Source organism: Vanessa atalanta, chromosome 8, assembly GCF_905147765.1.
Source record: "Vanessa atalanta chromosome 8, ilVanAtal1.2, whole genome shotgun sequence".
NCBI lineage: Eukaryota > Metazoa > Arthropoda > Insecta > Lepidoptera > Nymphalidae > Vanessa > Vanessa atalanta.
The window spans coordinates 5,226,570-5,252,073 of record NC_061878.1 but is presented as its reverse complement, the minus strand read 5'-3'; the positions used below and the strand labels follow the sequence as shown (position 1 = coordinate 5,252,073).

General features: G+C 31.4%; 1 protein-coding gene across 7 annotated transcripts in view; it reads right to left on the bottom strand.

Moving 5' to 3' along the window:
- Window positions 1-308: 308 nt before the first annotated feature.
- Window positions 309-25,504, bottom strand: part of LOC125065648 (G protein-activated inward rectifier potassium channel 3-like) — a 37,327-nt gene continuing 12,131 nt past the window's right edge. Inside the window, exons 2-10 of one of the 7 annotated variants that reach the window (XM_047673389.1) lie at window positions 21,661-22,189; window positions 9,275-9,716; window positions 8,041-8,220; window positions 7,637-7,816; window positions 6,920-7,109; window positions 5,635-5,759; window positions 2,560-2,665; window positions 1,863-2,037; window positions 309-516 (exon numbers count right to left, since the gene is read on the bottom strand). In XM_047673389.1, coding sequence (XP_047529345.1) covers window positions 438-516; window positions 1,863-2,037; window positions 2,560-2,665; window positions 5,635-5,759; window positions 6,920-7,109; window positions 7,637-7,816; window positions 8,041-8,220; window positions 9,275-9,716; window positions 21,661-22,028 — 1,845 coding nt within the window. In that variant the 5' untranslated portion in view covers window positions 22,029-22,189 and the 3' untranslated portion in view covers window positions 309-437. Of the gene's footprint in view, window positions 517-1,651; window positions 2,038-2,559; window positions 2,666-5,634; window positions 5,760-6,919; window positions 7,110-7,636; window positions 7,817-8,040; window positions 8,221-9,274; window positions 9,717-13,645; window positions 14,425-21,660; window positions 22,190-25,504 lie in introns of those variants that run through there. The other 6 variants (XM_047673386.1, XM_047673390.1, XM_047673387.1 and 3 more) reach the window with 6 other exon arrangements.

The window sequence follows — 25,504 nt, the reverse complement described above, 5'->3', positions numbered from 1 at the left end:
TACTTGAATGAAATATGAGTTGAATTGATTCGAATCCTTAATATTTTTAACACTATTATAAAAATATTTGTAGTACTTTTAATAATACTTTAGATATCACAAAGTTTCTCTATGCACAAGTACATAGTTGTTGGCACAGAGCTTTATCATTGATTCTTATTTCGAACACACTGTATAAACACCATTAGTGAAAAAATCATCTATTTTTATTTCTATTCACTCATCTCATGAATTCTCTTAATAAACGTGGTAACAACCACACAGACATACATTTCAAGAATTAATCTACTCCCTTTTTTAAAATTACACTTGAACTATATTATTTTTTAAGTTAATTCTTGTCTATGGTTAATACGTATCCGTATTGTATCCGATACCATGTCTACTTCAACCTCGCTGAACCGGACGTGCGTTCTTATCCTCGGGTTGTCTCTGCGTCAAGCGTCGGTGTCGGCTGACGTCACGAGGATGGGTATTATCGGAGTCTGATCTGCTATTTGGTTGTCGCTCGGGGATCTGGAAATCATAGACAAAAATTTTACTCACTTAATTTTTAGTACCTTAATAAATTTGTATCAAAAATTTAAAGCTACGTAACTAATCGTTAGTACGTGCAATGTTGATAATAATGTCAGGAGTACCCGTTGAATCGAATCTCCGATTCTCTAGTGGGGATAGTGTCAGATATATATGGAAGTCAACGGAGCAGTAGAACATTGCAATACAAATGGCGATCGCATGCGAAAAATAAAATTAGGTTAAGACTCATTTAAATAAGGTTTATTTGGAAATTTAGATATGCATGATTTCAAGAGTAATTGCCGAAAAGAGAGAAAATGATTATAACACATGAGGCGCGGGACGACTATCTCACTGTATTCAATAAGGAGTGGTTCAAAATATATATTTACAGAACATTACTATTTCTTATTTCCTTTCAACTGAACCCAGAAGCTATTATTATACTTGGGTTCCGTACATCGGTAAGTTATTAAAGCTACAATTACTATATGGGGTTGAAAAGTCGAGGGTATGAAAAATAAATGTCCGGGTCCAGGTGACATTTGGCTTTATATATAGGTAACTCTAGTCGGCAATGGTTAAGTTTTTACCTATTTCTTGAAATACTGTATTCGACCTTCAGTATTGATGATGTAATTGTTTTTATAACTTTTGTTGACAGACAAGCTATTCAACTACCTGATGTTAAATGGTCACCACTGCATATAGACATTAGTGCCGTAAGAAATTTAAACAATTTCTTAGATGGGCAACATGCCACCCATCACAGAAACTGAGATGTTATGCCTCTTGTGCCTGTAGTAACGTTGGCTCACTCACCCCTCGAACCGGTACACAATGTTGAGTGGTTGGTTACCAAGTGAATAATAATTTTACTTTGAATGATTACATTTTATGGTATCATTACAAAAGCGAACAGGTAAGAAGTAATGAGGTCATTAGCTCAAGTATATGCAGATAAGAAATGACCTCGTATATATTTTGCGTCTCTGTTAGTATTTGACATGACATTTATGTCAAACATGATTTCAAAAAAAAATATCATCAAAGTAATTCTATTCAATGACGTATGAAAAATGTTAAAAGCTTTTCGATCTCAATATTTCAGAAATATTAATAATTCAAAAACTCACTTTTTAATTTTATTATGCTCAATTTTCTGGTCATTGCCATTAGCATGGTTAATGCCATTGGGAGTCAGACCGTGGACCTTCTTCATGCTCGCATGGCTATGGCTTCTATGCATATGATGTTCTTTGCTATCAGGTATGCCGACTACTGAGTTGTTTTTTATGTAGTTTTCGTGACCGTTCTCCACCGCCAGGTGTGTGTGACTGTACCTGGTCTTCTCGTTGACGTGTTGTAAGAAGTTATTCTGAGCCATCAACCTGTTCTCCCTTACTCTTGCTTCTGGTATCTTGATCTCGATGTGTTCGTCCAGAGACATCGAGTCGACGGAACTCATGTCTAGTGTGTCGTTGGAGAAGGTCTTTGGTATTGTGCCCAGCATACGATCTGAAAAGAGGTTTTATTTTAATCTAATTAATTACTAGTAATAAGGAATCCTAATTGAATGAAAGAGATAGAATAATAAGAAAATAGTATGAGTGAAAGAAATATTAAAAAATATTGTCTGGAGTGGCGGAAAAAGGCAAATAAAAAAAAATAAATATTACACTTAACATATAAAGAATTTTTTGTAATATTTGTTTTTATGTTTGCTTATCTGATAATAACATATGTTTATGTGTTATAATCAAATAAGCAAATTGTTCTAAAATCGGAATTCAGTATATTTAATACAAAGAGGTTGTTTCTTAAAGCAAATACGTTAAATCTTAATAGTCACATAAATAAAAATAAACTTATAATAAAAATCAATATTTTATTTATATCAATTTAAATGCACGATGAATGTATTAATACAAATGGATATTCCATGAATACGTAATTTTCGATATGTTCTCGGAATTATCAGATAAATCATTAAAGTATCCTTAAGACGTTGTTAAGGAAAAGACGAACGTATGTAGATACCTAATTTCTGCGAAGTAGAAACCGTGGCCCGCAGCTCGTCGAGTTGCTTAGCGGAACATAGTGGAGTATCCACTTCGTACGTGTTGTTAAACCTGGTGTAATCAACCTGTAATAAAAGAATTAAATAAAATTTCGTTTTATACGTACATATCAATTATATATAATAAGGGTTTTCAATAGAATCTATATTTATTAGTTAAGAATTTAACATTTAAGTAATCTTGTATATGACGATTCAAAGGTACTTGTAACAACTAATTTGAATACGATATGTTTTTAATGACTTTAAATATGCATACATTGATAACCTTGTATTCATTGTAAGAATGTACGACACAGATCACACGACGAATCGCTGTATGATGTTTAAAAATATTAATCCAGCTCGCTAACCTCTCCACCGTCAGACAGAAGTCAGTTGTATTGAGCAATTAATTTTGAAAATAAAGAATTCCTTTTATCTCGTGACCACGCCCCATCGAACGTCGGACAAAATCAAAGATATTGCCGCGGTTTAATCCCTTGTAATACATATATATATATATATATAAATACAATGACATACATCAGAGCTAAAGAACCGAGACCGTTCGGTCTTTGCTTTAACTTTGTTATACGATTCGGTGACGTTTTTAAGACGTAAATTCCAATTTTTAAAACGTAACAGCTGACTAAATGTGCCGTTATTGGAAAAGGCCATCCGTTCCTTTTAAGAAGAGGTGGTTTTTATTATTTGTGAATAAACATGAGGCAGTAATTAATTCGATACATGCAGAAATCCTCACAAAACGGAGCACGTGTAAATCCGTCCTTTACCGCCTAAAGGACGGAATTACACGTGCTTTATATTAATTTTGATGACTATTTTATCCTCGGTTTTTAAATAACGAGAGATATAATGTTTAACATAAGTAAAAATGTATGAAGCGGGTGACGCACCGATTTCACGATTTAATGCGACGAAATCCCACTACCTTTTAAATTTCACAGCTTGTGATATCAGCGATGATGTCATTATAAATGCACTTTTTTTTAAATGTAATATTGTCATTAAATCTTACGGAAAAGTAAAGTTCGTAAGAGTATAAATCGTGTCTCTGTTCTAAAATTAATTCAAAGACAACAAAAAAAAAACCGTATGAATATATCGAATAGGAAAATAATATTTATGCAAAGATAAATATGACCGTACCTATCAAGTTTTTGTAAGTAAAATAATGACTGTCAATATTATACTGGTATTCAATTTATCTATTTATCTTTGTTCTAAGATAGAATATTAAATGATAATATAGAGTTTTGTTTTATATTAATAAAACTTCTTGTTTCATAGATTAATTTCATCCTGTGGTACTATTTTATTTAAGAACTGATTCATATCTCAATCATGAAATATAAAAAAAAAGCTTACGTTAATAAAACTACATAGATGAGTATCCTTTGAATGTTAAAATTAGTTTGGTAGCACCAGGTCAGAAGGTGACCTTTTGACAGTTCATAATCAATCATTCATTCGTTCTACGGTCAGTTTCGATTCGTTCCATAAATATGTTCTTTCGAATCTAAGCTCTATTTATTAATTAAAATGGATCAAAGCAACAAAGCGAAAGAAGGCCTCAATTGTGATAACGTTACTTCATTATAATTAGCTAATAAATTATGCGTTTCAAAATGACTGTATTCAATAAATAAATTCAAGTAAATTCAACTGTTTTTTTTTTTTTTTACTATAGATAATAAATGTAAGATAAGTTTAATATGAAGCGGTAGGTACAAAGTAAAATCAGTGTCTAGACAAAAACGATGTACCTACTTTGATTTCAAAATAAATTATTTGATAGCAAAATAATCGATTTCTTTATCGTAAACGATAATAATCAATTGTAGGAATATATGTGTGTATAAAGTATTACACTGTCAAGCTCTTTAAGCACTATGAAGAATTAGGACGTCATCAAACAAATACATTACTAAACATTGTTATAAAGAATTGCCTTTGTTTATTTTTTTTGCCTTAATTTGTCATGTAATTAATATATTATGAAGTGTGACATGTTTTAAATGTTCTTTTGTCATTTATTTGTATATAGATAAGACTATTGTAAAATGTTTAATTCGAATCTTAAATGTGTGTGTGCGTGCGCGCACAGGGCTTAAACACTCTATTCCTATTTCCTTGCCTCTTACAATTATCAATCGCACAGTACTAACGACTTTACGTGATTTTTGAATAACTATATAATTATATGTATCGATAATTATAAAGGCTTGTGATACAGCGGTTAAAAAAATATGAATCGTTGAGAAAATAATTTTGATCTTAGTTAAGTCGTAATAGTATTTAATGGGTTTTCGTTCTTATGAGTTTTATGAGATTTGATGAAATTTTATTCAGTTGATTAAGTCAGTAAAAAAAAATAATATGAAGTAGAAATAATTCAACTGAAAACACTTTTTACATTAGCAGCCCGTAAATGTCCCACTGCTGGGATAAAGGCCTCCTCTCCCTTTGAGGAGAAGGTTTGGAGCATATTCCACCACGCTGCTCCAATGCGGGTTGGCGGAATACACATGTGGCAGAATTTCGTTGAAATTAGACACATGCAGGTTTCCTCACGATGTTTTCCTTCACCGCCGAGCACGAGATGAATTATAAACACAAATTAAGCACATGAAATTTCAGTGGTGCCTGCCTGGGTTTGAACCCGAAATCATCGGTTAAGATGCACGCGTTCTAACCACTGGGCCATCTCGGCTCTTCTTTCTCGAAAACACTTAATTGGTTAGAAATATTTTATATAGTATTTCATATAATATAATAACTAACTTCCGGGCGCTTTTTCTCATTATTGTTATTAAAAGACTCGAAATATAATTAATTAAATTTTAAGATATCTTCATAAGAAAATAGCTCTTATCTTAAGTTTCAATTTAAAAATTAAAAAAAGGTGAATATAAATATTTTTTAAACGAAGTAAATGACCTTGGAACACGAGAGATTAAATTAGAAATCGTCACTGCCAGACCTTCTTAAAATAGATAATATATGAAGTGGAAAAATGTGAGACTGCCTACCTCGTACTCTCCTGTGTCTTTTCGGAATGACACCATTGTTTCAAAGCGATGCCCCCACTGGATCTCTGATGGTAGATAACTGCTTCGAGCCTGCGTTGTCATACCGGTTGATTCGATGACTCCCTCTGAAAAATCGAAATTAAATAATGATTCTATTTATGTTAAGGTGTACCGAGTATCGCTATATTTTGTAACGTCCAATAGATTTTCCAATAAATGGTGTTTAATGGCTGGGCTAGTATAAAGAATGCTGTCTTTTTAAAGGTGACGGATAATAAATCATTAATTAATTAAATTGATCATTCTTGCGGCATTCAGTCAATTATATTACCAACGAAATAATAAAATTATTGTGTATATCTTACGTGATATAATGTACTAACAATTTTTATCTTGTAAAATCAAATGCTATCCACAGGTTAGAATCAGATTTTTGATTTAAAGATACATTTTACTGAACAATAGATTTATATTCGGCTACAAAGTTCACGGCAAACATACGTTCGTCAAGGAAGTCCTAAGAATGGACCGTATTAATTATGAAAATATTATATATTCAAGGATACCATTCAAGAACATTTAACTTCTATTAATACATTTAAGAACAGTTATTTAACGTGTATTCAATTCAATTCAATTACAAAAATCGAATGAATTAATTAATTTGTTTGGATAAATATTATATAATAATAATATTTTTCAAATTATCCAAAAGGTATAGTAATATTAAGAAAATGCTTGCGTTCATTAGCTTGCCTACAATAAGTCACATTTTTGACGGGTCAGCCACTACTGGAAGTTATTTTAGGACTTTCTTTTAAATCTGATTGACGGCTCTGTAAAATGGACCGCAATATATTTTATCAGCTCGGTATTGTTTCATACATATGGAATACTATCGTGTGTGTGAACTCGTTCTTACAACTTCGTATTCCATTGCCGAAACAAAACGTATACGATAAAACGAACCTGTAAAACGGACTGCTGCGTGACTGTAGCCTTACTGATGTACTCAGAGACATATAACGGTTACTTAAGCCGCACCTCAGTATATACTTTACCGGCTTTACGTATCAATGCTGTTAAGGGGTAATTAGTCAAATAACGCTGTCTTTTTCTTTTGAATTTCAAATCAATGACTACAGAAAGAGAGAAATCAGTGTTTAATTTAACACTGCTAAACAGTCCGTTATGTCTAATCTATGCTAAGATGTGTCGTAAATAGCCGTTAAATGGCTTTAAGTGCGAGAATTCGTGTTTTAAAAATATAAAAACATTAACTTACCTAACATGACTACTATTTCAAATCTTTCTCTCAGCATGTCGGAAGCAGAAAGGTTATACAGAGGTGACTTCTCATTGATCTTGTGCACAATGGTCATAGGCCAGATAAACATTAGCCTGTCTTCCTCTCCGTCAGCCCCCACCTTCAACTCTTGCTGGTAGAATGGCAACATCTCCCCTTCTCTTGTGATCTGCAGGGCGTGATAAATACGTTATTGTAAGATGTAATTAAATAAATATGCTTCCACCAGCGTTCTAACTAATAATGTCATGCATTACATACATGCAATGTGTTGTTATAATGTTTGCAGATACAATTAGCTTTGAATATTCAAGAATGAATTTTCTTGAATTATTATAAACAAATTAATAACAAACTATTTATACATTTTAGTCCCAATCACAAACAATTTATTGCTACATCTACAAAAATACCCAAAATGATTTAGTAATTTTGTGGTCAAATATTATTACTACTTAAAGAAGTAAATTTCTCAGCATTAAATAAATGAAGCGAATGATTAAAGCACAGACTGTACAACGTGATTGTATTGAACATGAGTGGAGTTAGGCAGTCCTTAGATGGGTCCAATAAAACAAAATAATAAACAAACGTAAAGATATTTGCAAACGAGCAAAAGATAATCTAATGTTTTTATAAAATATTCAATAATTAACAGTCACACAAATCAAAACATCTCTAATGTAAGGTTCCCACCTTTTTCCGAATTAGCTGGGCACGAACATGCGCTTCCAAAATATGTGATTTCCGAATATCTCCGACTCTAAACAGGAGGCAGTACTCTCCATCTCTAAGGCATATCACCGCGTTCCTTGAAAAGAGGAGCGTTGTATTTCTCTTTTTGGCCCGCGCCAGCTTTGCGAATATTAGACCCACCTATGGACAAAACAAGGAATATCTGGTAGGTTAAATTCCAAATTGATGGGAATGAAAATCTGTACAATTGACGCGATTGTGGGGCAAGTATATACAGATTTAAATCCCTTTCGGTTAGGACATAAGAAGATAAGGTTTTTAAAATTTGGATCGGAAAGGTATCGAAGCGTGCTGACTGAAATCCCCAATCACTAACCAGTCTCCGCTTTGTCGTAATAATATACCTTGCGGCGGATTATTTGCGCTCTTATATGTGCTTCAACAATATGAGATTTTCTCATATCACCAACTCGAAACATGAGACACAGTTGACCTTCTCGTAGGCAAATGACAGCGTTCCGGGAGTAAAGCAGGGTTTGAGCTCGTTTTTTTGGTCTAGAGAGCTTAGCAAACACGATTCCCACCTAAAATTGGAATGAAGTTTTCGGCTTATTGGTGCGATTGTGGTTATAAGAAATTTTCACTGTATATTTCTTAAAATATCTTCAACTTTTTTTTGTCTTTTATTTTTGCCGGGAGTGCACAAATTATTTCGCCAATGTCACATGCAATGGAGAATACACAATGGAGATTGAACGGTAAGGTCAAGTTTCCAGGCTCAATTTAATTTTAAAGGTATAACAATAGAATACTCTTAGTAAATCATAAAATATTGTTAAATTTCCAGAAAATTATGCCTGAACGGGTAAAATGAGATTCAAGTATAACGTAAAATCCTAAGTGGGTATATTTTATTTCGTAATTATTTTTAAGAGAGCATCTGGATCACACTGATCGGTACGTATACGTTTGGCTTAGCTCCAAGCTTATTTTGATATCATATTATCATATTGGCTTCGAAGCAGGAAGATTTCTAAATGAAAAAGTATTTTGATAACCTATTTAAACGATTATGATGTCTAATACTGTTCTTTATTATTTTAATTTTCTTTACAAATTAAAAATAGCTAGGCAAATTAAACTAACCTAATGTAAATGTTGAAGTAAAAGATTGTCTCAGCTGATTATTGAAAATACCCATAATTAAGGTATGTTGCAACTTTATAATTTAATAAGTATTATTAAAAGGGCCGTCATGTTACAGACGATCAGACATAACAGGTTTGGTTTATTTTTATATCCATACAATATCGTTTTCAAGTGTATTACATAATTCAGTAAATCTCCGTAGGTGACATATTCAATAAAATAATCATTTCCTAGATGTAATGCCAAGAACGAGCATTCGTTTAGAAGAATATTTAATTTTCTAGGAAAATACGTTTCTTATCGACATAGAATAATGAGAATATTTGGTTTTATTTTTGTTTTAAATAAATTTAACGAGACAGAATAGCACGTAAAATAAATGCAATTATGATTTTTTTTAAATGTTTAAATTATTTGAGATTCACATATATATTTTTAAAGAGTGCTATTCATTTTATATATTTATAAAATATTATATATTCATCTTACCATGAAAGCTTGAATGAAAACGCCAACGATGCTCTGTAGGCACATAACAAAAATCGCTTCTGGGCATTCCTCATTCGTCGTCCGGGAACCGTATCCAATAGTGTGTTGTGTTTCTACTGAGAAGAGGAAGCAGCCAGTAAAGGAATTCACGTTATTTAGACAAGGAATGAAAACTTCGGAGCTATTTGTAGGGGGATTGAGGTCACCGTGGGTGAAGATGATCAACCACCAGATAAGGGCAAAGAGGAGCCAAGAGAGGATGAATGAGAGAGCGAACACGAGTAGCGTCCAGCGCCATTGTGCGTCCACGAGGGTCGTGAAGATGTCCTGAAGGTATCGGCGCCTGCGCTTCGCTACGTTCCATTGAACGACATTGCAGTCCCCATGCTTAAAGATCACGCGCTTCCTAACACGTCTCGCCGCATAACGGGCATTGCGGTACCTAAAAAAAAAAACGAAAGTGAAAAAGTTATAAAAATCACTTAATGTATTGTTCTTTAATGAACTCATTAAAATGATTTAAATAATGATAATTATTATAAAATAGTAATGTTTTTATAAAAGTTAATTAATATTTAATTCTTTTAGAAAATAGATTTATTTCAAAAACATCGAGATTACGATCTGTGTACGAAAAGTATTCTTCGAAATGATAAAAATGTTTATACAAATCGAAATACCGAAAATTAAACCTATAATTTAAGTAAACGATACATTTTTATTTACGTAAGACAATTAATCTGTACAAATACCAGTGAAGTATCGGGGTAAACTGTTTAATATCAAATGTCGTTGCTCTTTGCACGTACGAAGAAAACAGATTAACACTTTTTTCAGGTTATTTCAAGCTCCATCATACCGTCATTAGTAACTTTATAGGAAGTACAGAGACCTCTGTATTGTATAAATAGTTGGTAGTTAGTGTTTTAGGTGTTGTTTTCAATATTTGTCCCGCATATTGATAGTTTCTAGTTTTATTTAGAGCGCTAAAAATTATATGCGTACGATTCGAATACACGTAATCTATTATTTTTTGAGATCTATATTTTCTAGTCTCGTATATGAACACTAGAGCTGAAATTAAATTACCTTTGACAATTTTTTGGCTGCAATTATTGGATTTACTAAAAGGATCAATGTCCTTTTTATATTATAATATACCCACATATTAATTTCCGACCTTTTTATTTTAACGGTATTGGAAATTGTATTGTAACGTAACGATACATCGTTAATTTTTAAATTTGTAAGAATGGCGATGTAAACAGATTTCGTTAAGGATATGAGATTTAAACATAAATAATTATTTAAACCTATACCTAAGCAATTTTTAACTTTAAGCCAGTTCACTGACATCAAGTATTTGTGATGTAATGATTTAAAAAATCTTATAAATATATTTGATTTGATGAATAATTTATATTTATTACCATCATAAATAAGAATTATTAACATTAAGTTCTTAAATATATACAAATATAAATTAAAAACAGTTACTGTATAAATCTTGACCGCGTGGAATGGTGGCAAGAATACTAGCAGCATTTCCCCGTTAAATTCGATCCGAATTCCGAGCCTCTGGGCAAAAAACGAACCAGCCTGCCTGTCACCAATGTAGGCAATAAGATGAGGTGTTATACTTTTAATGAAGCTTTTTGCGCTACTACTCCAAGGGCTTCAACAGCAAATGGGGCAAAAAAGTATTTTCACATAAGTTACGAATATTTGGATCGTTTTTTATTCAGCTTTTTCCATTTATAGTTTGAGTTCATGTTGAGTTTAAGCGCCAAAGTTTAAGTGCGATGCCGTCTTTTTCAAACGAAGTACGTACTTAATAAACCTAGTGTATGGTATATTCTATAGAATAAGAAAAAAATAGTTTATTTCAATGATCGCTAAAGACTTTTATCAAACTAGAAAATTATATATCCGCAATCCGTTTATATAGAAAATAAACTCGTGTTAAACAACTATATTTACACCTTTGTAATCGTATTATCATAAATTCATTACATAATAATTTTCTTCATCAATAATTCATTTATTAACAATTTAAATGGTAATTGAAGTAACTGAATGGATTGACTCTACATTTTATTTTAAATCTTTTATGATTCAAAATTAACCGAATAGTTTTATATTGTATCGTAAAATTATTTTGTGGAAAATAATTTCCAAAACAAGATATTTTTTATTTAATTTAAAAGTATGTAATTTCAAAATAAAATCATAGGACGTGCTGAATAACTTGCTACCTAGACCAACTAGAATTGGGTAAGAAATGAAATAAATAAATTTAATTCATGGGTTTGATACTTTCGAACAGAACTATTTACCTAAACATATATTTAAATACTTGTACGTATTTCAGTGGGAGCGTTATTTTATAAAACAAGGTGAATAAAATGACTGACACAGTAGTGGATACTTTTGATAACAGAAATGGATGTTTTTTCAGATATAATCCGTACTATCACAAACAGAGCTCGTATTAAGCTAATTGAAAGCACTATAAAATAATCTATGTAGCTCTACGTTTAATCTAAACCCACTAAATATGTTACCATAATAAAAGTTATTTATGTTTGTACAAGAGGCCATACTACGTACATAATGAAAGTAATTGAATAAACCTATTGCTAGGGCCAGTTATGGGCAGTTCAAGAAAGAGTAGCGTTTCTCTATTTACCTAGATTATGTTAAAGTATATATTGGTTTTGTAAACTGGACTTAACTGCCTCGTTGCTCTTGGGTCTAGTTTATAAAACTGCAGATTTCGCAACTCCAGGCCAATTCGTATAAAATGTTAGGTTTTATATCAAGAAATTAACTTGGTTCTGTGCCTGAAGTATCCCTGATTTTTAGAGATTAACGCCCCATTGCATGAGTATGGGGAATATAAACTGCACCTGTGTTTGCATACACACGTACGTAATAATATATGCACTGCGCTATCCAGTCTCCATTGAAAATGGCCGCCGAGCCGAAATCAGTCAGGAGAACGTCGTAATTTCTTCTGGATTACTTTCGATTTATATTATTATTAAATTAAATTAAACATATCTCTTTCAAGAACTTATACCAAATATTAAATTAACTTTTTAATGAATACAAAATAAGAGTCAGAATTGAAAATATTTAAATAGAAAATTACTCCTAGATAAATACGCAGATAAATTACTAAAAAAACCTTGATGAAGCGTATCATCAGCCTTATATGATTTGGCTAACGTGGTCAACTCGTAAGCTGTCATCAATCCATATGACAATGATTTGTTAATACTTCATACATAATCGAGTGTGTGTTCAGAATATTGACATAGCCGGAGCAATGACGTCAATACGGTGACGTAAAATAAAACAACTCTAAGTATGGACCATTTTCATATCAATTATAATTTCATAATAGATTCCATCTGGTAGATATAATATCCAATATCGTTTCATATTTTGTCGAGTTTATTAAAATATATTTTTAAGTGTTAACGATTTTGATAAAAAGTGATCCATTTAATAAAATATTTTTTTAATCTACTTCAAATCTCGCTACGCTTACAAATATTTACGGAACATTAAGTATCGTATTACGAGCTTAATTGATTGGTTGATTACGGCCATCAAGGGGTATTAAGTGAAGTTGAGTAATTTTCACAATGATTGACCACTAATTAATTAATAATTATTGGTTTATATTCAAGCATAAAAATCACAACATGATCTTGAAACGCTGATCAAACCAATTTCACAAAAAAATAAGCAATTTTTAATGTATTTATATAAAAAATGTGATAATGTGAATAAAATTGTGATTACTCTACAAGCTGTTATTACCATTTCATTGCCTTATTAGTATGTATTTTCCTGCTGCTTGCTTCATTTCGGTCATTTAACTACTATATAATCCAATTTTATTATTAAAAAAATAGTAACTTACACTACTTTTTGCACTTTACTAATAAAATAACTTCAACTAGTGAGGTGCTTCTCGATTGAATCTACATTCCGAACCGGTGATAGCTTTAAATTTAATATAATTAATTAAAATGACTATTCAAACGTGTTGTTAAAAGCCTGCTTGAATAAATATTTTGATTTTGATTTTTGAGTTTTAAATTGAAATTTGATTTTAAGTACATATCGCAATAACTCAAGCGAAATAACTCATTAACAAATATTCTTCTTTTCTCAAGGTAATAAGGTAAGGTTTCTTAGAAGAATTTCACAAAGCTATTGTATACTATTTTCATTGTATGTAAGAGACAGCTTCTGAGAAAAATATTGTAGTTTCAGTGAGTCATTTAGGTTTTTAAATATACCTTCTAATGATTGCCATTTTTTTATAGTTTTAAACATTCCTAAGGAGTAACTTACTTTTGTAATTCTTCTCTCCAAGCAGATTCTGATGAATTAAGCGGTTTTCCAGTCATAAACATCGATACTTGACTTATACATCTCTTTAATCCGGACATTCTTTTGAACATAAACAATTTGCTTCTCTCTATTTTGATACTCTTTATATACTATTATTAGAAGCGTAAAATACACTATAACAGCTGAACGCTTTCTGTCAGTCTTTTAAAATCTGTCTAATTCAAAGTTTTTAACTCATTCAAAAGCGGCTCCAACTCTTTCATTCAAATTCTCATAAGACTATCTTTTGCGAATGTGTCTTTAGTAGGAATGACAGTTATATTTACAAGAGTACCTCCGCCCCATCACTCAGCAGCACATTAATCAGAGATTCACTGAACACTTCCTTTATATCAAACAAGAGTACAACAAACTTTCTCAGTGTCTTTATCAAAATCATTTTGAATGAAACGCACTAGACTAAACTTAAAAAATGGCGTCGTAGAATAATTGAAACGTCTTATTCCACTGGCACTGATTGTGCGGAGAATTAGCCGAGTACTGAAACAGACGGATGTTTAATGAAACGGAGGCGAAGACGATCACAAACAAACACTACACAATCGCGAGCATCCCGTGCCAACGCTGCCAGTGGCGCCACGGCGCGTCTCTCAGTCGCCTCCTGTAGTTTTTAATTTTTTACTCCAATCACTACTCATATTATTATTACATGCAAGAATATATCGAGTTCTTAAAACTACGCACGATTAAATGTTTCGTCTAAATATTTACCGAACCAGACACTTCAACAGTTTTAATGGTGAATTCAGAATACATTGACTGCGCAAAAAAATTTGGACGAAATTTTATAGCTCCCTGGATTTACGAATCAGACGTTAATGACGCATCACCAAGTGTGACGCCAACAGAATCGTTACTATACCTATGATAGTATACATATAATCGCTTGGACAATCCAAAACATTTTCATTAATTAAACTAATTAATGAAAATGTTTTGTAAATTAAGCCAATCAATAATTTATATACTGATACACAATCACTTGTAAGTATAATATCTAGATAAATCATATATGTAGCCCATAGGTTGGACGGAACTTCTAGCAAAACTAAATTAAGACATAAGTTGTAAAATCGTAAAGAATCTCATAAAATGCAACAAAACTATTGATGTTTTTTTTTGTATTGCCTGCTACATATTTAACGAAATTAAATTAAGTTGTCGCCAGAAAAATTCCACCTTCAGAAATTTGGCGCCGTAATCTATACTCTAGGTAAGCCCAGCCCCCAATGAGTGACAAGTGCTGGTTTCATGGCTGTTTTAAATTAGGGTTTTAGAACAATAGCACACTGTTATGTCACATTGTACGTACGTAAAGTGTTATTAGCTACGCTAATAACTCGTTCGGTGTACAATTAAATGACTTTGTTCATTCAAAACAAAGCATCCTTTTATTTAATTAACAATTGCTTCTATATTAGTAAAATAATTATAGCTCCTGAAAATATAAGGTTAATTTGTCTCATTATTACGTGAAACGAGTGTCTATATAAAGTGTTTATTAAATATATTATTTTTTGTATTTATTAAATTAGTAAAGAAATCCAGTCAATAATAATCAAATTAATATACATTAGACTTATAAGACTATCCCCGCACTATTATTGAAATACATACTTCCAATATTCAAAACGGTTTGCTTTGAATCTAAGTCATTATTCGTTTGACTTTATCCCATTTAGAAATAGGCAAAGATACTTTTTCATTTGTTGGACAAAGTTTTTTCTTCATTTATTTATTGATTGAGTAAAATGGATGTAATAATTAAAAAGAGCTGGCTTGGAGAAAATACGACAGGTGAAGAAAAACGGTAACTAAATGATCCAAAAGTCTAGAAACAAAAACGTCCCTTAAAACTAGGAGGTTAGGCAGATCACAGTCAAAGTATCAAGTCGACTCAGCTTGCGCAACAGCGCAAGGATTATTTGCCACGTCATTCAGCGACAATAGCCACCATTGTCTGACTAAAGTTGATATTGATATGCAAATTATAGAGTTTCAAAGTTTAACTTAAATAACCGTTAACACATAAGATTCAAAATAGCTACTTATTTATTTTGATAACGATTAATATACAGTGCCGTGGTGTATAATAAATTGACCCAAGCTTGTCGTTAATAAAACAATTTTTTTAACAAAGAAACTCATTGTGTTTTATCTCTAACAGCGAATATGATCTAGGCCAGAAGTTTTCATAGAAATTTTGGAGATCTAACAATCTCACGTACTAAGTTGTATTTTTGTTTATGTTATAGCTTTGGCAGAGTTCACTTTGAACATTTTCTATACGATTACGTTAACATAATAAGCTATTATATCACAAAAAACATTAAACACATAAATATACTAAATAGTTTTTATATAATGTGCTTTTACAGGTAAAAAAATGAAACCTCTTTATAATAAATTATATTAATTTGCTATAAAAATATTAAAAAATGTATTCATTCTATGAAATGGTGAAGCTGTTGCTTATTACGTTGACATGTTTAAAGCAATGCCAAGTGTTTACGGAACATGTTCGTATTTAATCATCATATATTATTAACTATTTTGTATTTTAAATTAAGATTCAATTTACAAGAACTGTGAACGTATTAATACCAAGGCAACATATAAATACTTTTGCCGTTTATCATTTGAAACCTGATAAACGCTTCTTTGGCGTCAAACAGACGCGACTTCGAAACTGCACTTTCCATTATATATATACAGAGATCTTTAACTTTTACGCAAGTCTGTGCGTTAAAAATGATAATAAAATTTCTTAACTAACGTTAAGTAGTCGTCCTGCAACGACTACTTTGTAACGTATGACATTTTAATAAGTTCATATGACATATCTCAGTGGAAACTTATGTATAACGTATTTAGCCAACAGAGTTAGGGTTCAAATCTAGACAAAAAAATAATTTTTTATTTGTTACTTCGTGCGTGATGATGAAGGCAGGATAACTTTGTATAAATGTAATAGTACTCGAATATTTAAGCCGTTCTTAAATAGCGTGATTTAATAAACTTCAAACATTCTCCTTAAGAGAAGAGCTCCTGTGCGAGCAATAGGACAATACATTTGACGTACGTATGAAATAATTAAGGTGTTAACATGTACTCATTAAAAACTCTTGACGAAGACAAAGATGCAAATATTTTTTAAATATCATCTTTATAATAAATTTTATAGCTGTTTGTCTTGTTAACTTTTTTATAGCACAGGCGGTAAACGAGCAAGAGTTTCATCTGATGGAATGTGACTACCGCCCATGGACATCTGCAACACGTTGCATGTGATTGCCGGCCATTAAATTTACTGAATAAGATGAAACGAAATTAAAAAATATAACGCTTTCATCTGCTATTATTGAATAGCTTAATACTTTAAATTTTAAAGGTTGAAAACAAGATAACAAGTTATTTATGTAATATATAATGTTATAAATTATGTATATGGAGATTACTACGAACATACAATAGACATTGCAGATAAAATCAAAATCAAAATTAAATATTATTTATTAAATATTCTTTTTAATTATTCTGTATTAAATTTTAAGCTACCACTGCCAGCAGTTAGATGTAGATTCTTCTGAGAAGAATCAGTAAGAATCTCAGTATTTACTTTTCCATCCATCGGTTACACAGATTATTTAATACAATTGAATTATTATTATTTATCAACACCAAATATTTTTATACCGATCAGAGATGGGGTTTTTATAAATGTGGTGCATCAGGATGATTAGTATCGTTATCCTGATAACGCATGTTTCGGCTATCTACTAAGAAATATGTAGTTATAAACTTCATGTTTTATTTTTGACTAGTTGTCGAATCCGAGGGTCTCGTTTTAGGGGTTGGTCATCAGGTGTTAGAAAATGTTTCAAAAAGCCTTTGTCCTTCCTTGAGGTTTAAGCTTGCTTCATAACAAATTTCATCGAATTCGGTTCAGTTACTTTCGCATTTATAATTTTTATTTGAGATTTTATAACTAGAGAATATCTGTGAAAGGTCATGTTTCATATAGCGTCCGTTATTCTATGTTTGTATTTGAGAGATGTGCTGTAAAAATAGTTACATACATTGAGACATCGGACAGTTGTTTAGGTTTGAAGATGCGTCAGAACTCAGAGGCAATGTTTGTGATTGTTTCACAGTAGTAAATCACACGGCGGTTTAAAACGGCTCATGTACGGTATTTATCAGCACTGTATGATTTATTTAGTATCATAATAAATGTAATGGTATCGATCACTCACCCTGCCCGGGTTAGCAACCTTCCTGCTTTAATGGCTCTATTCGATTGAAACGTTCTTCGTTTGTTTACAAACGATGTTTATTGAATCTTCATTTCTCACTTATGAACAACCCAACTGACTTAAATGTGACGCTATATATAAATCAAAGGTTTTTTTATAGGAGTTCGATAACCAGTAAAGTCGCTTGATGGGTTTAGAAGTGCAATATACACATATAAATAGGTAAAGATAGGTCTGTACCTTTTTCTCCTGTGTTTTTCAATCGACTTTCTATTGTTTATTTTGATTCGTAGATATTGACAAGTTCTAGTGTTATCTTTAAAAAAATCAAAACTGATCGTATTCTATATTATTTAAGAAAATGTTCATAATATGATTCCCTCAAAATTTAAATTATGATGATGGTCAAATTTCGACTGCTGGGCGAATATTAGTTATAAACAATTAAGGAAGCGAAATATATTCTATTGGAGATAATTTACAAAGGTTTGGAACATTTCATTCCATACCTTTAGCCAAAGATTTAAATATCTTAGGATGAACTTCGTCCTCGGTGAAAACGCGAATGCTGTTGCCAAGTCGTCCCAATGGTGACACGTGAGTTTGAAATAGTCTTCGTGTTATAGTGTGCTATTTCAGTATAACACACTTAATGGGATCAATTTGGTACTGCTATTCCCTAATAGATGGCATTAACTCGTCTCAAAATATAATAGCTTTTAAAACAACATTTGACATTTAACTCTAAGAGTATTCATTGTTTAAATATTTGTTAATGTACAAAAATACTTTTCAATAGTATTATGCTTTGTCAATAATTAATAATTTACGACATTCCGTTATTCTCTTCTATTCTTTGAAGTACAATAACAGTCAAAGCGGGAATTCTCTTTATGTATAGTCAACATTATGATGTAAAACTGCCACGTGATTGAAATGTATATGAAGCGTGTGCCACGATAAATAAAACGTGTTTGATCTCAATACAATCTGGTTCGTCGCTTTGCTTGTATCGAATTTCGTACTCGTTGCTAAGCAAAGGGCTGGACAGCAAATAATACAAAGATTGTATAATATATAAAGGTTAAAGATTCGTGCTGTTTCTCCTTCTTTTTAGTGTCAAATCAATGATAATTGAAAGAGAAGAATCTGTATTTGACTAAATATTATTTAACTAACTATTATTCATAGATCTATTCACTTATCATATTATATATATTATACAGGGGCGCCCTCCATGTGAAATTATCGGCGTGTTATTAATCATCCCTTAGAAGACAGTTAAATACTGTCAACAAACAACAGTATTATGTCTATATATAGTGTATATATATTATGCCATGGTAACGACAATTGACGTGACGGTTTTCGGTTTCATTTTTTTAAACACGTGAACGGTTCTTTGAACTGGTTTTGATGAGTCATATTTATCGAAAATTCGTTATAACAGTCGGTCATGTCGTTATAGACGACGATAAAAAAACATAAGAAGAAATAAGGAAAGATACGAACACCTTGTATGGTTTGATTTATTGAATGTAATCATCGTTCCTCGTTCAAATGCGATTCGAATTAAATTTAATATTTTCATACAATCCAACTAACATTACCGCAATATAATCGGTATAAATGAATAATATGTAAAAATGTTTTTAAGTACGAACTTTGGCCATGGATCAGTCATGTTACATAATGTTCAAAGTGGCATTTTTTTATGATAATTATTGTGTTCATTCACATTGTTAGCTATTTTAATTTTTTTATGAATGTTTCGAATACTTTAAAATTTGATATTTTAGAACGCGAATTATTATAAATAATTAAAATATGTATTATATTAATATAAATATAATATCGATAGCAATGAGTCTGCATATTTGGAATTTATTCGACAAAAAATATTAGAAAAACCGGCGTTGGTGGGTTTTAGTAACATTGAAAAATTGAGGATAGTATTCCGAGTGTTTCGTCATTCGTTCGGTCGATTCGCTCATTTTTTATCTCAGTTAATTCTATTGATAATGATTCATAAGATGACGATATTTCAAACTGAACATTATGACGTAAATTTCCTACCTGAGACTGGTTGATAAAGTTACAAGTTAAAATTACATTTTGAGTCACTTATGTATAATAATTTTAGTTCTTTAAGTGACATGTTCTAATCCGTTCGGATGACAGGAGTTGGTTTTCACTATTAATCCGTAACGCTATGCATATCATTAGTTTCTATTCCAAAGCAAAGTACTTTCCAAATGTATATGTGACCGACATATGCAAAGTTAAAAATGAGTGACAAATCTAATAAAAAAATCGAGATCTTAGCATTTTGAATATATGTTCTTAATAGTATCATGTCGAACTATTTGCAATGGTAATTCTGTAGACAACTATATTTAGGAGGAAATTACAGACGTGCCTAGAAATCGAAATTCAAGCCGACCGTTTCTAAACAGCGATAAGGCAGGAAGCAGGGGAACTGTTCTATTACAAACATTAACATTGGCGCCCGCCACATACCCGATTGGCTGCTCGTAAAGCCAAAGCGATATGACCCTTATGTGACGCACTATAAGATTCATAACACATCCTTTTCCAGGACTTATATTCCGAAATGAGTTCTACATACGTTAATAACCTCATTGTTGTGCGGATTGGGCATCACGTAAGTATTAGTTCAGAGGAAGTGAACGGCCTCGCGACGTTCTTGGTACAATCGTGCTAAGAATTCGCACAGCCAATATCAATAGCAATTTATTACTAGGAACTTTCTATCATTTTGCACCTGTATGTAAGTCTTCTACGTGTTGTTCATTTTTGTCGTCATTGTATCCTTCTTAAACATTGAATAACAATTTATGTATGTGAATATTTATTAGCTATTTATCCTTCTGATTGTACTGCACAACCGTGTTAACATAAGGGTATTTCAAAACAATTAATATGCTCAATGGTATCAATACCTATTGCTCATAAACTCATGTTTATATGCGAAGGAAACTTTGTTGAACTAATAAATTAGTGTTCACATTTGACGTGGCGTTTTAAATTGTTTTAAGGTCGATATATTTGCAAAAACATTATTTAATGTGCAACGTTGTACAGCTCACTCAACAGGATAAACTGCAGTATCCCTGACCGACAACGAAGCGTAAGGTTATATTAGCTGTCAAAGGAGTATTGTTTCGGTAGCGTCTCTGCGGCGGCAAGTTTCCTGTATATCATTACCGATCGTGCTTAAAAGAAGGACGTCCGTTTCCTTTTAACGAATTTTGCATATTACGAGAAATTCACTAGGTTTGACTTGCGTCAAAGCCGTTCAAAAACGGATGGAGTTCGTTCGTCTATTGATGTCTAAGAATAAGTAATTTCATTGTCTTCATTCTTCATTCATTAAATTATCATAAAATGTAAAAGTAATTAAATGAAGCCTTTTAAACGTGGCATTTACTTGGGTAATAAACATACTTGCAATCAAATTGGATGGCAATTACTGAAGACCGGGTCGATAAAGAAGTAATAAACGCCGCCGGCTATGAAACCATGTGGGCGCCATTGTTCTTGACCTCCATGGCTTTTTAATGAAAATTCTTGAGAAGAAATGCATACTTAACGGGAGACATCGGTACTTAACGAGTACCTTTTATTTATTTATGTATATTTATTGTAATATTTACTATTAAAATAATAAAATCTTACCTAAGAAGAAGGTTGAGGGCACTATCATTTCTGGTAGTTGGAATGTCTTTGACACTGGAAGGTTCACTACGCACGCCTCGAAGGGAAAGTCGTAGTTGCCGAGGAATTGAGCTAAGGAGACCACTGCTATTTCTGCGTTGATTAAGGCTCTTGGATCTGATTAATTTATTTGCTTCAAGATCAACGGAAGGAACGGCAACTTCATCCCCACTCCTCGAGATCGTTGCACTCGATGCATTTGTTTTAATTATAGTTGGAACAGCGCTATTCACATCTCCCAATAATTTATCCCACGGCGACTCGCCATCCTCCTCAGAGATTGTCTCAAAACTTCTAGGGCCAACAGATGATGACGTCTTGTCTGACATTTTGGAGAGTAGGTTTAAAAGTAAAGGTAAAAAACAACGGAACGCAACAGAACAGACACCACACTACTTCGTCACTTTGGATTTTTAGTTTCTTGACAACACTTCACTCTTATCATAATATCCATTTGTAAATCATAATGTTTGGGATAAAAATGTTGACACTGAAACAAAAAAAAACACTTATTTATGGCTTATTATGGCTAAAAAGTCTTAAAAACATCAAATAACAAATTAACTTCTAAGCCACAAGTACAATAAAGAAGATATGATCAATCTACTGGTTCCGGATTAGATTCTGAATGTTGAAAACTTTTACTTCGCTAATAAGCCTTTCTAACGTTGTACATTAGAGTAATTATTACCAACGAGAGAAAGGAGTCTTAATTTATGACGTATAGCCATCTGTTTAAAAATAAAACATTTTTTTGTACCTTTTTAATATCATATAATTTGATGGATAACTTTCTTATGTTAGTATAAATAGTTATTCTGTAACAAATTTGGTCAAATTCTTCTATAGAGTGAAAGCATAATAAATTATATACTATCTGGGATCCTCAAATACGTGTTATTTAGAGTATGAAGCGATCTAATGGTCGTTTACGGCTCTGTCTATATAATTTTCTCTGCATACTCTCTTATTTTTTTTAAAATTAACAACTTTTGCCATCTTTATGACATTAAAACGGACACTGCTTTAGAAATAAAAGTATAATAATAATTGCAATAAAAGTGAAATTTTATAGAGGTGTTTCGTTATTATTCGGAGCATTTGAATATAATACATATAATATCGTTATTTGGTTCTTTTATTTTGAATACTTGACGGAATCATAGATATAAATTAATTAAAATTTAGTAAAGTATATAAAAAAATCTGTGTCGACATCAAAATATTGTCATTAGCTCATCATGTAATCAAAACAGCTACACACTACATATAAATTTATATAAAAAATACATAAATAATTTAATAAACTTACGATCTATAATTTAGTATATGTAAGTACAAAGACTATAACTATTTTAGTTCCCTAAAATAAATTGTGTGAGCATATGCTGCACATCTCGTAAATGTAAACATTGGCGATAAGATCACATCTTCCAAGCCTCTTTGACGCAACTAAAGAATTAGCCACACTATTTTGGTACTTAACTTGTATGTATGTAATATGTAAATGTTTAATTATTATTAAATGTCAGAATGTGAATGACTGGCGCCAGAATATTTATTTTGTTTTAATTAATATTTATAACAGTCTGAATCACGATTGTTCTATAAAATTGTTAATGATTCAACCGATTAAATACTGTTGATGGAAGACAAAGTTACATTTTAAAATGAGGTTATAAAAAGAACAGTAATGCTCAAACGTCAGGTTATTTATAGCTTCTCTGAACTGTGTCTATTTATCGTGCAAATTAAGATAATTTCATCTCACCCAGTTTTGCTGTTGCCATGATCAAATCTTATCTATTTCAAAACTGTAAGTACATTTAGAACATTTATACATGTGAACGGGAAAAATATACTTATAAGTTCAATTGTAAAATATATTTTTGAAGGGATGTATACGTATTTATAAGGCTATGTAACTCCACGCTGAGAACTTGAGTGACGCAACATTATTCGTCGACATCAAGTCGCCTGTCAATCTGCACACAAATACTCGTCACGTGTATGAAACAATCATATATTATTTAAATAACTGCAGCCAAAGCTAGAATATGGTAAATCCCTAAACAAAGTTGACTTTTAATTGTTTAAAGTGTAATACACTTTTTACTAGTTGTACATGCTGATATTTTTATTAGTATTCAACAATTTTCTTCATTTTAACGATAAATATGGGATTAATACGTAAATTTATTAATAAAAATTAATTCTTGTTATTGTCGGTATTCTATGCATCTTTCAGAAAATATAATTGGTCGTTTGTGTATTGTACATACTATAAATGTATTACGTGTGATTTCAATATTAAGGGGGGACGTGTGTTGACCATCCGGTTCGATATGTAAGCAGGCTAAGACCTATAAATAGTCTTATACGTTTTCGAGATAAAATGCAATAATGTATAAATATATTAACGTCGTTTAATCGACCGATTCGTACTATCATTCTTGTCATCCCACCATGAATTATATCATAAAAAACAAATAATTAAATAGAATATACAACTATATAACAAATTTCATAGACGATTCAAACAGTGAAGTTTTCAACGAAACTGCAACGAGATCTTAGCTAGTAAGAATGTCTAAACAGGATTAAAAAAAAAAAATTCGAAATGCCCAAAACATTCTACTATAACTGAAAATATTCAAAATCGGGTGTAATATGTAAACCCACTATCACGATCGTGGCTAAAATTATCATAATATTATAAACACTCACGATAAATATATAAATAAGTATATCGATTGGATTAGATCATTGAAAAAATATCGAGATTTTTCTTTCCCTTCTAAATAAATGGAAGATTGCGGTCTAAGCGATCGCGCTTGACAAACAATTAGTAGATTCAATGATATCTAGTTTAATGTTTCGGTATTAATACCAACTATGCCGCTTATGAAAAATGGAATCACCCGTCAAAACTTGTTGAATCATTCAATGCATTTCATGGACAATTTTTTTAAACTAAATGTCATTTATTTATTTCAAGATTATTTGATAAGCGTGTAACTTCCAATGGCGTATACAAAGAGTTTTCAATTAATTTAAAATGAGCTATAAGTTATTTAAATATGTACATTGTACTATAATACTGAAACCATTTATTGTTATTAATCTTCATTTATATGGATACCGTCGTGTTTCAAGAGCAAATAACTATACCAGATCAGTTTGATAAAATGAAAACTACATATGACTCGTGGGTACTACATATTTATCTCTACGAAACTTGGCGGAAGAAAGAAGTTCTTAACGTATTGAAAATAAGATGGAATTTTCTATGTAAAGTATCGTATAGAGTAAGAAACGTCACGCTGCCAAGTGTCGTTCAGCGAATGTGGGTCAATGCTCCAGAGAGTCCATAATCGACTCCACCATAAATTTAACAATGCATTTACTTTATTTTTAACCTTTATGACATCGATAGTATTAGACGTTCTAATTATATTTTATTTTTTGCTAGTAATATTTTTAATAATTACGTAATTACCTCATACCCCGGTCAACTTACTATTAGAAGATATTACGCACCAGAAGTAAGGATTGCATATATAGTATATAACTATAATACATAATTTCAATGAAACCGTTATACATATATGTAAGCTCTAAATAATGACATTAGTTAATGTCACGTCAGTATTAAAGTCCATTGTAAATTGCATTCGCGAATTAATTTAATCTTTTATTTATTTATATGAAATATAAAAAATGATATATAGTTATTTTACTATCCATTCGCTGATTTCTGTGTATTACGATTTATTATTATAAATGAGGAAAACATGTTATTATA